Consider the following 18,613-nt stretch of genomic DNA (forward strand, 5'->3'; position numbering starts at 1 on the left):
TTGCTGCAATTTAAACCAACTGCTTCTTGTCCTATCCTAATTGATTAACAAGAACAATTTTTCTCCCTCCTCCTTGTATGCACTTGAAAACTGTTATCATGTCACCTCTCAGTCTTCTCTTCTCCAGACCTCACAAACCCAGTTTTTTCTATTATCCCTCACAGGCCATGTTGTCAAATGTTTAATTATTTTTGTTGCTCTTCTCTGGACTTTCTCCAATTTCTCCACATCTTTCCTGAAATGTGGCACCCATAACTGGACACAGTACTCCAGTCTGATGCCTAATCAGCGCAGAGTAGAATGGAAGAATTACTTCTTGTGTCTTGCTTACAACACTCCTGATAATACCTCCCAGAATGATGTTTGCTTTTTTTGCAACAGTGTTACACCCTTGACTCATATTTAGCTTGTGATCCACTATGATCCCCAGATCCTACTCTACAGTACTCCTTCTTAGGCAGTCATTTCCCATTTTGTATGTGTGCAACTGATTGTTCCTTCCTAAGTGGAATACTTTGCATTTGTCCATATTGAATTTCATCCTATTTACGTCAGACCATTTCTCCAGTTTGTCCAGATCATTTTGAATTTTTATCCTATCCTCCAAAGCACTTGCCCAAATGAGCCCTTCTGCACCAGAAACCAAAGGCTATCAATAGTGTAACTTTATAACTAAGAAAAAACATAAAACATTCCTTAATCAATATGCATGTAGTTGTAATCAGGGATTATGTTAATTTTTGGTTTTATCATAGGAAAGAATAATATTTTACCTTGATTGCCATCTTATTGATGAAAAAACAGTATATCTCATTTGCAGTCACTTCAGCAATTTGTTAATTATTGAGTAAGCATCAAATGAGACAAAAACCTTGGTTTTTTTTAGATTTTTATGAATGAAATTCTATTACTATCAAATCAATTAAAGGCACTGTTCTAAATTCTATTTTATATCTATTTTCATGCTAATAAATGTAATAATTCTTCATCATTACATCTTAATTCTCAACCATTTTCTAAAATGAAGACATTTTAGAGTCTTTTAGATTGTCCTTGGAACGTTCAAAATATGTATAGAATGATTAGATGGATATTATGGATGTTTGCTATCAGTTTTTTCCTCTAACATATTTATTTTGTCTACTGGTCTTGAAAATATTATTTCCTCTCATAGCATATTCATCCCTTGCAGTCAACATGGCCAATATACAGTTTCAAATAAAGAATAATCAAGCAGAAGAATACATTTTGTGTACTAGACTGTTCTGAGCTCATTGCCACGTTCCTTCCAGATGATGATGTGGTATCTTCTCGCACTGAGGATACCTCTCCAGGGGAGGGAACTCCAGTTAGTAGGAAGAGACAGGTATCAGTAATGGACAATTCGATCATTAGAAACATAGATACCTGGGTTTGTGATGACAGGGAGAACCACATGGTGACTTGCCTGCCCTGTGCGAAGGTTGTGGCTCTCTTGGACATCTAGATAGACTTATGTGTAGTGCTGAGGAGGAGACGGTGGTTGTTGTACATGTAGGCACCAATAACATAGGGAAGGATAGGAGAGAGGTCCTGGAGGCCAAATCTAGGTTGCTAGGTAAGAGATTGAAGTCCAGGACCTCCATGGTAGCATTCTCTGAAATGCTTCCAGTTCCACGCACAGGGCCAGTTAGACAGGCAGAACTGCAGGGTCTCAATGCGTGGATGAGACGATGGTGTGGGAAGGAGGGGTTTAGATTTATTAGGAACTGGGGAAACTTTTGGGAAAGGGGGAGCCTATACAGGAAGGATGGGCTCCATCTAAACCAAAATGGAACCAGACTGCTGGCACTTATCTGGGGGGGGCAGAGGGGGCTGTGATAGAGGTCTATAAAATCATGACTGGTATGGAGAAAGTAAACAAGGAAGTTCTCATAACACAAGAACTAGGGGTCACAAATGAAATTAATAGGCAGCAGGTTTAAAACAAACAACAGGAAATATTTTTTCACACAGTGCACAGTCAACCTGTGGAACTCCTTGCCAGAGGATGTTGTGAAGGCCAAGACTATAACAGGGTTCAAAAAAGAACTAGCTAAATTCATGGAGGATAAGTCCATCAATGGTTATTAGCCAAGATGGGCAGGGATAGTGTTCTACCCTCTGTTTGCCAGAAGCTGGGAATGGGTGACAGGGGGTGGATCACTTGATGATTACCTGTTCTGTTCATTTCCTTTGGGGCACCTGGCATTGGCCACTGTCAGAAGACAGAATACTGGGCTAAATGGAGCTTTGGTCTGACCCATTATGGCCGTTCTTATGTTCTTATTCAAGTCAGTATCACTTTTTCTTTTATTCTAGCAGTTCTTCTCAATAGCTGTCACCTTTTTAAAATCTCCATTCCTCACAAGTCATAAACTTTACACGTTCTCAAAAAGATAAAAGACTTCTTAGTCCTGCGCTTTGAGACTAGTGCACAAGGACTCAAAAGGGCATTTACAGTATAGATAAAAACACTGAAACTTAGCAAGATTCAAAGAGTGATTGGATATTTTTATGAAAAACAAGAATATCAAAAGTTATAATAGCTAATTCATAGGGGAAAAACGTGACTGTAAGGGAGATAAAATCGCATGCTTCATGTTTTAAGCCAATAGGGTGGGTTTTTTTTATTTTTGCTTACTAGGATTAGGATGTGGACTTATACCACATCTGCCTCCATGGAGTTTCTTGTATCTTCCCCTGAACCATCTAGTGCTGGCCACTGTCAGAGACTAAATTCTGGACTAGATGGACCAGGGATCTGATCCACTCTGGTAATTCCTATTAAACTAGCAGAGTTACACCAGGGATAAATTTAGCCCAATTTTCACATATTTAAAGTAAAAAATAATTCTTATCTTCTTTGTTTTCTAACAGCGATAAATCTCTTTCCCAATATTGAAATGTACCCTCCGTATTTTTAAAATACTTAGCTGATTCTTACAGAGATGGATATTTTATTGCATTTTATCCACTTCATCGGACTTTTCCAAATGACTGTTGATAGAGGAAGGAATATGTGGGGAACAAGAAGCATTTTTTTAGGAAAGGCATAATTTCAATACATGATGTTATATCAATAGAAGGAGATTATAGCCACAATAATAACTCAAGAAATGTATGGTTCCCTGAATTCAAATCCAAGAATAAGCCATACTTCCATAGGGTACAAGTCACCACTGATTTTGGCCCACAGCTGCTGCTGTTCTTAAAAGACTGAGAAATGTAAAGTCATAGCAGCCTAGTAGTCCAAAACACTGGGCAAGACTCTCACTGGGGATAAATCAGAATAGATCTATTGAAGTAAAAAAAAAAAAATCCATTGAAAGATCACCTCATCTTAACAGCCCTACATGAGCTATACCAATTTACACCAGCTGATGATCTGACCCTCAGGATATGTCTAGACTACAGCTGCTACAGAGGCACACCTACTATTGCCACAGCACTGTAGTGCAGAGACTCCCTGCAATCGATGGAAGGAGTTCTTCCATCAGTGTCAGTAATCCACCTCTTCGAGAGGCGGTAGCTAGGTTAATGGAAGAATTCTTCCATCACCCTACCTGTATCTACAGTGGGAGCTAGGTCAACCTAACTACATCTCACGGGGCACAAAATTTTTCCCAACCCTGAGCGATGTAGCTAGGTCAACCTCAATTTTAGATATAGACAACCCTCAGTCTCTGAGATCTGTGAAGATGAAGTGATCTTTCCTGATCAGCACGGAAAGACCTAATGTTGTTGTTATGGGGTGTTCACCCCGAACCAGAAAGGAAGGGGATGTGCAGGAAGCAGCCAATCAGCTAAAGGCTGCACGGGGCAACCAATCAGGGCCCAGCAGGCTTACTTAAAAGGGAGCTGCAGAGCAGAACAGGGTCTGTTGCTGCAGGGAACCCAAGGAGAGATGACTGTTCTTAGCGGGCTGCAGGAAGGTAGCACCTTCGATAGAGCAATTACTGGCAGGGACCAGGAGAGCAAGAGGGAGCTCCTGGCTGGCTGCTGGGATGTGCTGGCTGGAGGCCCTGAGAAGAGGGCAAAGAAGGTGCTTGGGCCATGGGAAGTGGCTCAGGGAACTGAAGCAGCTCTAGTAGACAAGTTAAAGAGAGGCAGCAGGAGGCTGCTAGCTTACAAGGTCCCTGGGCTGGGATTGGGAGGAGTGGGTGGGCCTGGGTCCCCATGCTCCCCCACTGACCACTGGGGAAGTGGCTGGATTATAGAACTGGGAGATACTTCCCCCCGCTGCTATTGGGGGGGGGGAGGACACAGGTGGTAGCATGGTCGGGAGGGCCAAGTCATGAAAAAGACACAGTGGTTCCTGGGCTAAGACAGGTCTGCAGGCGGAGAAGGCGGTGGGAGAGGCACCACCATGACACAGCGTGCTGGCTCAGAGAGCTAATCCCTGAGATGGCCAGCAGGCGGCACCACTCTGACAAGTGGACTCCTTCACAGTTGTCTATGAGATAGCTATAGCATCATATCTCCGTTACTAATGTTCTGCTTCAGAAAAACTGAATTTTAAGCTGCACATATTTTTCCCTGTTTGTTTATTAACATTTAATTGTTTTTGTTATGATATAAGAAGGAAAACATGTAACATGACTTGACAGTTACAAAAATTAGTTTCTAGAGCACTATCAATATTCTCTTGACTTTTATTATTTTTACTAAGTAACAACATTATTATTTTTGTCTTATAAATAAATTATGAAGAGAAAACAACTGAAAATTAAGGATCAAATATTCCTCTATGTGGTGCATTTCAGGGAGCAAAGATGTGCAAAAATTCATGGAAGGGGGAACAGCAGCTATGTAGCATGCTTCCTGCTCTCTATGAGCTTACCCTAGCCCCATCAAGTTGGCTTTGAGGGTTTTCTGAGGGGGAAGGGTGCCAGGGAATGATCTCTTCAAAAAATGGTGGATGTCCAAGAAGAAACCCATGCAAAAGTTAATGCTTCTCTTACAGGTGCACTCCGCCTCCATGATTACAGCTTCCCCTTGGACAAAGAAAAATCTTTGCCCAAAGATTGCCCAAAAATCTTTAAAAAAGGGAAGAAGGAGGATCCTGGGAACTACAGGCCAGTCAGCCTCACTTCAGTCCCTGGAAAAATCATGGAGCAGGTCCTCAAAGAATCAATCCTGAAGCACTTGCATGAGAGGAAAGTGATCAGGAACAGCCAGCATGGATTCACCAAGGGAAGGTCATGCCTGACTAATCTAATTGCCTTTTATGATGAGATTACTGGTTCTGTGGATGAAGGGAAAGCAGTGGATGTATTGTTTCTTGACTTTAGCAAAGCTTTTGACACGGTCTCCCACAGTATTCTTGTCAGCAAGTTAAGGAAGTATGGGCTGGATGAATGCACTACAAAAGGTGGGTAGAAAGCTGGCTAGATTGTCGGGCTCAACGGGTAGTGATCAATGGCTCCATATCTAGTTGGCAGCCGGTATCAAGTGGAGTACCCCAAGGGTCGGTCCTGGGGCCGGTTTTGTTCAATATCTTCATAAATGATCTGGAGGATGGTGTGGATTGCACTCTCAGCAAATTTGCGGATGATACTAAACTGGGAGGAGTGGTAGATACGCTGGAGGGGAGGGATAGGATACAGAAGGACCTAGACAAATTGGAGGATTGGGCCAAAAGAAATCTGATGAGGTTCAATAAGGATAAGTGCAGGGTCCTGCACTTAGGACGGAAGAACCCAATGCACAGCTACAGACTAGGGACCGAATGGCTAGGCAGCAGTTCTGCGGAAAAGGACCTAGGGGTGACAGTGGACGAGAAGCTGGATATGAGTCAGCAGTGTGCCCTTGTTGCCAAGAAGGCCAATGGCATTTTGGGATGTATAAGTAGGGGCATAGCGAGCAGATCAAGGGACGTGATCGTTCCCCTCTATTCGACATTGGTGAGGCCTCATCTGGAGTACTGTGTCCAGTTTTGGGCCCCACACTACAAGAAGGATGTGGATAAATTGGAGAGAGTCCAGCGAAGGGCAACAAAAATGATTAGGGGACTGGAACACATGAGTTATGAGGAGAGGCTGAGGGAGCTGGGATTGTTTAGCCTGCAGAAGAGAAGAATGAGGGGGGATTTGATAGCTGCTTTCAACTACCTGAAAGGGGGTTCCAAAGAGGATGGCTCTAGACTGTTCTCAATGGTAGCAGATGACAGAACGAGGAGTAATGGTCTCAAGTTGCAGTGGGGAAGGTTTAGATTGGATATTAGGAAAAACTTTTTCACTAAGAGGGTGGTGAAACACTGGAATGCGTTACCTAGGGAGGTGGTAGAATCTCCTTCCTTAGAGGTTTTTAAGGTCAGGCTTGACAAAGCCCTGGCTGGGATGATTTAACTGGGAATTGGTCCTGCTTTGAGCAGGGGGTTGGACTGGATGACCTTCTGGGGTCCCTTCCAACCCTGATATTCTATGATTCTATGAAAGATAAAATGAGTGAATAGCCATAGTGTGGGAGTCAATGGCAGCATCTCTCTTGAGTGAGCCAGGCTGTTATGATATGGAATAGCACAGAGAAGGAAGCATTGTGCAAAAGCATTGGGTTCCAAAGACTTGGGACCTGATTTCCCAGTGTTTCCTTGCACTCTTCCAGGCTTGTAGCATGCCCCTTGACACCTTCCTTATGCAGAAGCTCTCCCTCCCGCCAATGGCACAATCTGCCAGGTTCACTACCTAGTGGCCTGATCCTGCACCCATTTGGAGTCCACGTCAAAGCTCCCATTGACTTCAATGATATAGGATCCAGGTATAGGTGAATGTACAGAGTTTTTTAAGCATTTTTCTCACACTGTGGAAAGAGAACAGTGGGCTGACATCAACTGAAATGACCTGCATTTATGACCACAACTCAGTCACTAGTGAAGTTTGTGATCTTAAGCAAGTTACTTGACCTCCTGCTGCTTTTACCCAGTTGTAAACGGATTACTCCATCTGGAGAATGGAATATACATGGATCTATGGAAGAATTCCTAAAAACTCAGCTTCACTCCACAAATTTAATTCACTTTTCTTAGGTCATTATGTACAGATCTGAGTACAGCATTTTGCCCAAAATGCATGATTTGTTATTGAAAAAAAACAAACATACAGTTCCATTGGTGCCACTGTATTTTCACTAAACTTTTTTGAGAACCACTTGACATATAGATCCAAACGTGTATTTTAAATCAGTTACATAAAGCCACAGTATGAGAGAAATATTTTCTCTATTCCTCTGTAGTTAGGAAATATCAATTCCATTTTTCCTCTAGAATACTTGGAAAAAGAGATGCCTACTAGTGGTATATGACACTTATATGGCAATTTCCTGCAATATCCTTGAAAAACCTGACTGAATTAAGTATCTTTAGAGTACACTGTATAAAATGCAAAGGTTATATATTATTGTGAGCCCTGGGAAGTGTTCTGAATTTCAAAGGACTATACTGAACAATGGGCCAGACAACAAAAGACTTTTGGACAGTGTCAAGTGGTTTGCCCAGGGAATCTCTAGGGAGAGGTGAATGCAAATCCCCATCTCTGGTTATGCAAAACCCCAGCCTTTTGAAGCTACACCCTGAGGAGAGCATGATTATATACTGGTTACCTGTTATTGGAATCTGAAGATCAAAGGCACAAACTGTATAAAGGAAAGATTATCCAATTCATGTTGATTCTTGTTCTGAGCTAAAGCAGTTATGAACTTGCAACCACAGAAAAATCCCTATGTGGGGTTTGTGGTGGGGTAGTATATCCCTTAAGGGCAGTACTTCCTACTGGTCAGTCCTGTCTGTCACATGGCATAGTCCTATAAGAGTTTGGGGGTGATTTGATACACAAAGCCTGAGAAGATAGGGAGAAAGGAAGATGTAACTTTTAGAAGGAATCCTGTAACTGTATCTTTAAAGGCTTGGAACCTTGCAGAGGGTGGGGCAGCCAGCTGTCACATAGCCAATAAGAAATGAGCCGGGAGAAGGGGACAGCATAAATGCTACTCCTCCTTCATAGTAGGGCAGATGCTTGCAGACACTGCAAGGAGTAAGAAGGGTCCTGGGTTAATAGGGAGCAAACTACAGCAGGAGAAGGCTGCTAAACCCTCTGAGCCTGAGGACTAAATGGGACCAGTTAAGGGAGATAAATTGCAACCCAGCTCCAGGAGGAGAGCTGTGTACTCCTAGTAAAGAGGGGGACAATAACTGCCTGAACTACCCAAGCTCCAGGAGTAGGGGCTGAGTCTCCTGCCAAAAAGAGAGACATAAAGACTGAGAACAGAACTTAGAGGAAAGACTATAAAGGAACCTTGAAAACCAGAAGCACCTTTTGTTTATTTGGGACTTATTGTTATGGCCCCCTTTGTATGAGGTTTTGTAATAAACAAGTCCTAAGGAGGGTATTATTGAGTCACATGTCAAGAGTGTCTGAAGTGAAGTTATTGGCTTGGGAATGGAAACTGAGGCAAGGAGTAAGTGCAGTGCCACACTAACTTGGTGGGAGGGCTATATGGCCTATGACAGGTTTGAGGGAGTGACTCTTACTAGAATCTTTGCTGGAGTTGGGGGCAAGGGGTGATCTCTTTTCCAGCATGCATGTAGTTTCTTCTAATATTTTCTCTGTAATGCTTTCACCTTAACACATGCGTTGGCTTATAAAGGGCTGTGTGCTAACTTTAACTGCAGGCAGTTATGCTATGCAGAAGCCTCTGAAGAGAAAGCAAAGCACAGATGCCCTGGCTAGGCAGTCTGGCTCACTGAGAATAAGAGTGTAGGCAGGGAATTGTTCAGCCTGAAGGAAAAAAAAAAAAAAAAAAACAGTGAGGCGAGAGAGATATAGGTCTCTGCCCAAGAGAGGTGACAGCTGGACCCAGAAGCCTAAAAGTGGGTGCCCTTGCTAGATCATGGAGGGGAAATAGAGGTGCAGTTGCCCTGACTGTGACAGTGTAGACTGAACTATTTAAATAAATTGGGCATTACTAAATTATTTAAAAAGATGTAAATAGAATGGGTTTGATTCTGCACATGTAAATATATCAATAGATCTCTGAGCATTATACAAATAGCATTAAGTTTACAGGTATAGCTGGGGACAAATTTCTAGATATGGCTTTCTCACATACATGTCCCCCGCTCCGTCTTCCTCCAACATACAGACATACACTTGCATATTTAGGCCCTGTTCCTGCAAAGATTTAGACACATGCTTATTTGTATGCACTGTGAGTAGTCTTGACTTGCAGAATATTTTGTCATTCCACGTTCTGGTTCAGCAGTCAAGAATGGATGGCAAAACATCTGTTGATCAAAACTTATTAATGGAGACTGTTCATTGGCTGTCCCTCTACTACATGAATTATTCTAAATTTTGGAATCTGCTCCCCAACTCTGAGGGTGGAATTGAGCTCAATCATAAAATAAGGTTTATACAACTTTCAAATGAGAAAAATTATAAAGACTAGCTTGTTTCTTTTCTCTACAAATGCAGTTTCACTTACATAAATGAATATATATAGTCTGGGAATGCACAAAAGCCCTTTGAGGATATTTTTGACACAGGTAATATTAAAATGCATAGCCAAATTATCTATGCAAATGTCCTTGCTTCACTTTTGCATCTCTCTGGACAAGTAAAATGACCAGTGCCTTTGAAATATCTCTGTATATAAGCTATGACAAAAAGACAACGTAAATTAAATCTTTACTTTTAAGATCAGTACACTAATTTCATCTTTAAAACCAAGGTTCTTCTTGAGTTGGTACAAATCTGATCACTAAAACAGATTTTCTACAAAAAAGGTTGTGTATAACTGAAATATAAATATTAGCCTGAAAATAAACTGTAGTAATGAAAAGCATTTTTGAAATACTGTCCTTCAAAAGAATCTGCCTTTTGGGTTTTCCAAGCTGCCACAATGACCTTTTCTACAGCTCATGTGCATAGATTGCCTCTGGTGTTTTTCATCTCTCTTTCCTGATTCTCACATTCAGAATCATAAACTGCAGAGGCATAATTCACATGACAGCTTGGTAAAGTCAAGATGAACAATGGATGTCAGCGTGGAATTTCAGCCTCTGTATCACATCAACCCAGCACTGCTGTTGAAATAATTATGCTCATCTCTTTCTTTGCAAAAGAAAAAAGAACTAATACCTGATTTTCAGAGAGGCGGAGCAGCTGCAGCTACCACTGAAGTCAGTGGGCTCAGGAGCTCGGCATTTATGAAAAATCAGACTATAAATGCTCATTAAACATCTATTAATCTGCAGCACTAAGGACTGTGGAATTACAAAAGCAATACTTGGATAACAATTTGAATATACTGTTGAAGAATGAATAAACAGAACATATCACTTTGCCGATTACTTGCTTTGAATTGTAAAAATTGCTTATTAAAGTACTGCTACATAACTGAAAAACGTATTCAAATAATAACCCACTCTTTGTAACTGGTGCTAAATCCAACTATCAAAAACAGAAATAACATGAAAATACACAATTACTTGGGAAGTGTCAAAAGCTAAACACATTCCAGGTTATAGCATATAGCTTCCCAGGAGGCTGCTCAAGGAAAGTGTGTTTGGTCCATGCATATGCAAACGCTAGCTGAGTACTAAATATGGGGAGAGAAACCAGCCAGTCACGGCTTAGCAGCTACACTCCTGGCACAGCAACCAGGGTATAGACATAGCTGATTACGAGCACGTTTCCCTGTCTTGAAGTGGACCCACCGCCTGAACAAAGAGGCTAAGAGAGAGGCAATATTAATAGTGAGATTTTTATTCTTCCCCTTATCATTAGAAGTTGGCACATCTTGCAGTGCCTCCAGCTGAAGGGGAGGAGAGGGCAGGGAGGGGGAATGAAGCTTTGCAAAGTAATTAAAAGTTTTCAAGAGCAGCAAAATAGACAAAGAAGCCAGTAACCAGCACAATAATCCACCTCAGGATCAGGGTTCTAGAGCCCTGTAAGAACCCAAAATCACCAGACCCAGGCTGAATCCTGAGTTCTCCTTTTTTGTCTTTTGTTAAAAAGACTTGACCTATTTTCCTTTCAGGGAACAGAAAAGTCAGGCAATTCAAAAAGGCAGCTTGTTGCCAGCACAACTGAGAGTTAGTGATTCCAAAACAGAAGAGGGAGCATGCGGAAGAAGTTACAGCCGGGGATAGTAGAGTGGAGAGGGAGAAAATACAGGCACAGGCAGGCAGAGACATCCATACACTCACTCCAGAGAGCATTCAGAGACATATGGCATTCGCATCTAGATCTAGTGTTTGCAAAGTATATAGAATGTGCATGCAGTGTATAGCTATACTTACCACGCAGTGTGTGTGTGTGGACAGTATATAACTATACCACGCAGTGTGTGTGCGTGGACGGTATATAACTATACCACGCAGTGTGTGTGCGTGGACGGTATATAACTATACCACGCAGTGTGTGTGCGTGGACGGTATATAACTATACCACGCAGTGTGTGTGCGTGGACGGTATATAACTATACCACGCAGTGTGTGTGCGTGCACGGTATATAACTATACCACGCAGTGTGTGTGCGTGCACGGTATATAACTATACCACGCAGTGTGTGTGTGTGGACGGTATATAACTATACCACGCAGTGTGTGTGCGTGGACGGTATATAACTATACCACGCAGTGTGTGTGCGTGCACGGTATATAACTATACCACGCAGTGTGTGTGCGTGCACGGTATATAACTATACCACGCAGTGTGTGTGTGTGGACAGTATATAACTATACCACGCAGTGTGTGTGTGTGGACGGTATATAACTATACTATGCAGTGTGTGTGCGTGGACGGTATATAACTATACCACGCAGTGTGTGTGCGTGCACGGTATATAACTATACTATGCAGTGTGTGTGTGCGTGCACGGTATATAACTATACCACGCAGTGTGTGTGTGTGGACAGTATATAACTATACCACGCAGTGTGTGTGTGTGGACGGTATATAACTATACTATGCAGTGTGTGTGTGTGTGCACGGTATATAACTATACCACGCAGTGTGTGTGTGTGCACGGTATATAACTATACCACGCAGTGTGTGTGTGTGCACGGTATATAACTATACTATGCTCTGTGTGCGGTCCGTAGCGATACAGAGCAGGGCGTGCACACCGCTAGCAGCCCGCATGCCATATCGCCAGGAGGCGGCTCGGATTAGCCGCGGTTGCCGGCTCCATCTCAGGGACAGGCTGCGGCCCTTTTCCCCTCCCCACTTACCTGCACCTGCCGGTGGGGGGCGTGAGCAGCTGCCTCATCCGCCGCCTCCGTCCGCGCACCCGGTGCCGGCCACGGGCAGCAGCTGCGGCATCCTGCCCTGGGAGGCGGCGCCTGCCCGGCGCTCCCCGCTGCCCGGCTCCGCTCGCGTCCTCCCCTCCCCCCGGCTGCCTGCGGGATGGCGGGGGCCGCTCTCCCCGCCGCCAGGATGGGAGCGAGCGGGACGCGGAGAGCGCGCAGCCCGCGCCCGGCGCAGCAAGGTGAGGCGAGGCTGCTCATGTGACCCCCCTCCCGGCCCCTGCCCGCCCGGCGCTGCTCTCGGGCCCCGGGCTCCGAGCCCCCGCGCGCTCCGCAGCCTGGGGCGGGCCGGGCTGGGGGTGCGCCCCGGCTGTGGCTGAGCGGGGAAGCGGGGGGCTGCACACCTGCCAGGGCGCAGAAGCTATAAATAGGGAGCCTTGATTCCCCGGCCATCGAAAGGCGTGGGCGAGATCTGCTCCAGGGAGAGAGCAGGAAAGCGACAGCGGGAGATCCTGCCCCCTCCTAACCAGAGCTAGCGGCAGGCGAGTGTGAAGGGATCCTTCGGGAACAAACGCCCTTCCAAACCTGTGGCGCTCCCCCGCGAAGAAGGCTGATGTGACGGGGGCACCGAGGGTGTTACATAAGCAGGAGCTTTCTAGCAGAAGGGAAAAGAGCAGCCGCACGTTGACATGAAGAGTCGGGAAGATGAAGTCAGAGAGACAGGAAAGTGACAGGGGACCTAGATCCCAAGGGAAGAGAGTAAATATATCAAGTATGATTGTTGTTCTGAACTACATAGGGTCCCTTATTCAGTTGGTCTCACTTGCTCTCCTTACTACTGTGAAATAACTGAGCAGCTGAAGAATTTAGTAAAAGGGATCATTTGAGAAGAAATGTGAATAATCTGTTAATTGGAGTCAGGAAGGTTCTCATGATATGACTGAGTCACCATTCATAGGGTTATGTTCTTTTTCTCCCACATCTCTGGCTGTGCTTTTGCTGCTCGCCCTTAGCTTTGCTCCTGTGGCTGGAAATGTAGGGGCCTTATGTTAAGCAAATGTCAGGATAATCAAGCCCCAAGAGTCATCCTTGAACCCAGTCTTAGATTTTCCTTGCATTTTTCCTTTTTCCATGACATCTGCCTGTCCCTCAGGAACATGGTCAGAATTCATCCTTACTTTGATTCTCTTATTTCTGAAGTTCTTACTCATGCTGTAGTCAGTTCTCATTGTTACAATTTCAATTTATAGTTTTCCTCTCACAGATGTCTCCCACAGTACAGAAACTGTCTGTAACAAGGTTTTATTTCTCTGGAGGGTTTTTATGATTAATGCTGCCTCCATCATTCTGCATTGCTTGCAATTGTTCTGTGCTGATTCCCACTGTAATAATTTAAACACAGTAAATTATCATTTCTTATACTCTTAAAAATATGTAACACTTTACTAGGGTAATAAACAAAAGAGAATCTATTTATACAGGAGTGGAATTTTCAAATGTGCCCAGTTAATTGAGGAGCACAAATCTCATTGTCTTTCACCAGGACTTGTGCTCCTAAGTCACTTATGCTTTTGAAAATCCTACCCACTAATGATAGTGTCCAAAGGACAAATAACAATACATAAAACTCATGAACACTATAAAAACCAAACTGGAGAAGCATACATATAGGAAACATGAAACTAATACTGTATTAAATATATCAGAACTATTGAGTAAAGTTCAAAGTCTTGGTCCTTAACTTGAAGGTGCAATATCCTGGGCCAGCATATCTAAAAGATCATCTAAAGCACTAGGATGAAGTCTGTGTTTGATAGCTCTGCTACTTGGGCACAATGGAACTTTCTGCCATAAGGGTAAAGCTTGTCCATGCAGGAGACAGAACTTTCTTGAGGGCCACTCAAAGACTGGCTTAATGGTGAAATCCTAGCGGATCTTAAACATAAAAAAGAAGCTTACAAGAAGTGGAAGGTTGGACATATGACCAGGGAAGAGTATAAAAATATTGCTCGGGCATGTAGGAATGATATCAGGAGGGCCAAATCGCACCTGGAGCTGCAGCTAGCAAGAGATGTCAAGAGTAACAAGAAGGGTTTCTTCAGGTATGTTGGCAACAAGAAGAAAGCCAAGGAAAGTGTGGGCCCCTCACTGAATGAGGGAGGCAACCTAGTGACAGAGGATGTGGAAAAAGCTAATGTACTCAATGCTTTTTTTGCCTCTGTTTTCACTAACAAGGTCAGCTCCCAGACTGCTGCGCTGGGCATCACAAAATGGGGAAGAGATGGCCAGCCCTCTGTGGAGATAGAGGTGGTTAGGGACTATTTAGAAAAGCTGGACGTACACAAGTCCATGGGGCTGGATGAGTTGCATCCGAGAGTGCTGAAGGAATTGGTGGCTGTGATTGCAGAGCCATTGGCCATTATCTTTGAAAACTCGTGGCAAACGGGGGAAGTCCCGGATGACTGTAAAAAGGCTAATGTAGTGCCAATCTTTAAAAAAGGGAAGAAGGAGGATCCTGGGAACTACAGGCCAGTCAGCCTCACCTCAGTCCCTGGAAAAATCATGGAGCAGGTCCTCAAAGAATCAATCCTGAAGCACTTGCATGAGAGGAAAGTGATCAGGAACAGCCAGCATGGATTCACCAAGGGAAGGTCATGCCTGACTAATCTAATTGCCTTTTATGATGAGATTACTGGTTCTGTGGATGAAGGGAAAGCAGTGGATGTATTGTTTCTTGACTTTAGCAAAGCTTTTGACACGGTCTCCCACAGTATTCTTGTCAGCAAGTTAAGGAAGTATGGGCTGGATGAATGCACTATAAGGTGGGTAGAAAGCTGGCTAGATTGTCGGCCTCAATGGGTAGTGATCAATGGCTCCATGTCTAGTTGGCAGCCGGTATCAAGTGGAGTGCCCCAAAGGTCGGTCCTGGGGCCGGTTTTGTTCAATATCTTCATAAATGATCTGGAGGATGGTGTGGATTGCACTCTCAGCAAATTTGCGGATGATACTAAACTGGGAGGAGTGGTAGATACGCTGGAGGGGAGGGATAGGATACAGAAGGACCTAGACAAATTGGAGGATTGGGCCAAAAGAAATCTGATGAGGTTCAATAAGGATAAGTGCAGGGTCCTGCACTTAGGATGGAAGAATCCAATGATCGCTACAGACTAGGGACCGAATGGCTAGGCAGCAGTTCTGCGGAAAAGGACCTAGAGGTGACAGTGGACGAGAAGCTGGATATGAGTCAGCAGTGTGCCCTTGTTGCCAAGAAGGCCAATGGCATTTTGGGATGTATAAGTAGGGGCATAGCGAGCAGATCGAGGGACGTAATTGTTCCCCTCTATTCGACATTGGTGAGGCCTCATCTGGAGTACTGTGTCCAGTTTTGGGCCCCACACTACAAGAAGGATGTGGATAAATTGGAGAGAGTCCAGCGAAGGGCAACAAAAATGATTAGGGGTCTAGAACACATGACTTATGAGGAGAGGCTGAGGGAGCTGGGATTGTTTAGCCTGCAGAAGAGAAGAATGAGGGGGGATTTGATAGCTGCTTTCAACTACCTGAAAGGGGGTTCCAAAGAGGATGGCTCTAGACTGTTCTCAATGGTAGCAGATGACAGAACGAGGAGTAATGGTCTCAAGTTGCAGTGGGGGAGGTTTAGATTGGATATTAGGAAAAACTTTTTCACTAAGAGGGTGGTGAAACACTGGAATGCGTTACCTAGGGAGGTGGTAGAATCTCCTTCCTTAGAGGTTTTTAAGGTCAGGCTTGACAAAGCCCTGACTGGGATGATTTAACTGGGAATTGGTCCTGGTTCGAGCAGGGGGTTGGACTAGATGACCTTCAGGGGTCCCTTCCAACCCTGATATTCTATGATTCTATGATTGTGCAATGAATTTACACAGGAACTAACTGGTATCGCAAACATCAGCACCTTCCAAGCCAAGTGCAAGGTGTACTTCTTCAACCTGCAATCTCTAAAATTAACACAGAGAAGTATGTACATTTAAAAGAATCCAAAACCCTGCACCGCGTGCACAGTTCTCCCCCTGAATGAGCTGGTGCTAGCCCAATGGGGGCCCTAAGCAGGAATATTTTGTGTCTCCCCCCCAGTAATAACACTGGCAAGTTCTTATAATAAAAAGTGAATAGGGGGTTCCCTTGAGCTGCTTGGGGCCCTATGAAATTGTTTAGCCTGCTTATACCTAGTGCAGGCTCTGCCCCCTGTGAAGAGGAAGAAAGAATGAACCACATGATAGATATCAGTCAGATAATTAATACACTACTGAATGGCGCTTATATTCTACGCTGAAGTGGGTGGTAGAAGAACCTACGTAAACTAGAATACTTTTATCCTTTAAGCACCATCCATCCACAGTACTCTACTAATATTAAATTACACCCAAAAAGCCTAAGTTAAGAGAACATGAAGATTGCAAAGTCAAGCACTCAAAAGTTAGGAAATGCCAGAATTCAGAGTTCCTATGCAACTTTAATTCACCCCCCTTATGCATTATGATAGAGGTTTATTACAGTATCACGTATTATTTTTTTCCAGTGGATCCCTGCCTCATTCAGTGCATAGGACAGACAGGGAATGATCAGGATTGTGTAGTAAAAGAGGCTGTTGTCTGTATAGCACCTGCCTCATTTTTTGCAGAAATTGGAAAGTTTAAAATTCTGTAAAGTGTCAAGCATGTGAAACTAGCCAAATACACATTCCTTTATGTTCCCACCCTCTTATCGCACTACTACATTGTGGGACTCTCTACCCCTTCCTTGTTACTTTTCAAAATGGGAGCTTCTCTTTACCTTGTATTGTAAAATCCATATATCTGGAACTCTTTCCACTGGATAATGTTTTTTTTTATTTTTTAATGGTGAATTAAATAAAAGTTTTGACTCAGTGGCAGCTTTTACTATTTTACACCATCTTTGCACTCCCTTCTCAGGTTCAAGGCAGTGGTGAATGAGGTCCCATATCATAAATCTTTCAGTCAAGGCCCGTTCCCATAATACTATACAATGCTATATTTTTATAAGCTTCCTTCATACAGAGTACCAGCTCTCAAATCACAAGCTTTACAGTGAGAGTTATCAGTAAACTAAATCACAAGGAAAACATCAATTCCCTGCTAGCATACTTATTAATTAATGGCGCACTGGCTTATTAGAAATGAGGCAGTGGTATTTGAAAATCTATATACTCTGTGGCAAGTATTAGCTACTGTACTTGGTTTTCTTCCAACAAAGTGTCACAAGGTAAAGTAGTTGCTTCCTTTTTTATGCAAAGTTTGAAGATTTTTCAGAGACTTATTTTCTATCAAGATGTAATGATTAGATAATCATTGAAACTTTATCTTAGTACATTTGGTCTGCACACGAAATTCGTAAGGTTGGGAGTTTTCTCGATCTTGAGTTTAACAAGATGTAAGTGTTGTGCTGCTTGTAAAAGTTTCCCAGCTGGAACTCACAAATTGGATCACATAGGAGTTTTGGTACATGAGTGTACATAGGTTAGCATTACTACAACTGATTTTTTCTTGAAGAAGCTATAATTTGTGTTAGAAAGTCAAAATACCTAAATCTCAAGAGCGGTAGAGTAATGTATACTTTATTAGGACTTGCCTAGGGGAGTAGAAATTTTGACTGGGTGAGTGGGCCTAGGGAGCCACTTGTGGGTCAGATCCATAAAGGGATTTATTTGCAGAGGGGTTTGGAGCTGATTTATTGTGAGTGGAGTGAAGCTATTGCATTAGAAAGTAAACCTGCATGTCTTTTGGGGCCTGGCTCTGTGGGTGTTTGTTTTTTCCACCCAGGCTAGTACATATAATGCTCAGGAAATTTGGTGTTGGGGAAATTTTTCAGGCCGTGGCTTTCATCTCTTACCTCACAGGGTTGCTGTGAGGATTAGTTAGGTAAGATTTGTAAAGCACTTTAGAGATTATAAAGCATTATGTTGTGTAAATGCTAAGCATATTATTCAGTATTACAGCCAAGCATTAATACCCAACTTCTGTTCACCTTACTCACCTCACTCATTGATTTCAGTGAGACTACTCAATGAGTTTCCCATATGTAAAGCAAGCAGCATTTGTCCCTGTAAGTGAAAGCTAGACAGGCATTTCATCCTACCACAGAGCTAAATTAGATCCAATCCTACTAGTTTCCCAAAAAGTGTAACTAAAACATAATAATTATGAAATACAGTAGCAGTGTTCATCCCAGAAATCTACATAACACAAATGCACCCTAACTGATGTCAGGGAGCCCAATTCTGACACCCTTATTTAGAATAACTCCTACCTTACTCCTGAGTTATACCATTGACTAAGTTGGGGGTAAGGT

The 18,613-nt window shown here is 43.3% G+C and overlaps 1 protein-coding gene across 1 annotated transcript in view; it reads right to left on the minus strand.

Annotated features, from left to right (window-relative positions):
* Positions 1-12,330, minus strand: part of TRMT9B (tRNA methyltransferase 9B (putative)) — a 39,690-nt gene extending 27,360 nt beyond the window's left edge. Inside the window, exon 1 of the mRNA XM_084627588.1 lies at positions 12,251-12,330. Coding sequence (XP_084483714.1) covers positions 12,251-12,288 — 38 coding nt within the window. The 5' untranslated portion in view covers positions 12,289-12,330. The remainder of the gene's footprint in view (positions 1-12,250) is intronic.
* Positions 12,331-18,613: the final 6,283 nt, after the last annotated feature.

This window comes from Lepidochelys olivacea (genome assembly GCF_965140295.1).
Source record: "Lepidochelys olivacea isolate rLepOli2 genome assembly, chromosome: 4".
Taxonomy (NCBI): Eukaryota; Metazoa; Chordata; order Testudines; family Cheloniidae; genus Lepidochelys; species Lepidochelys olivacea.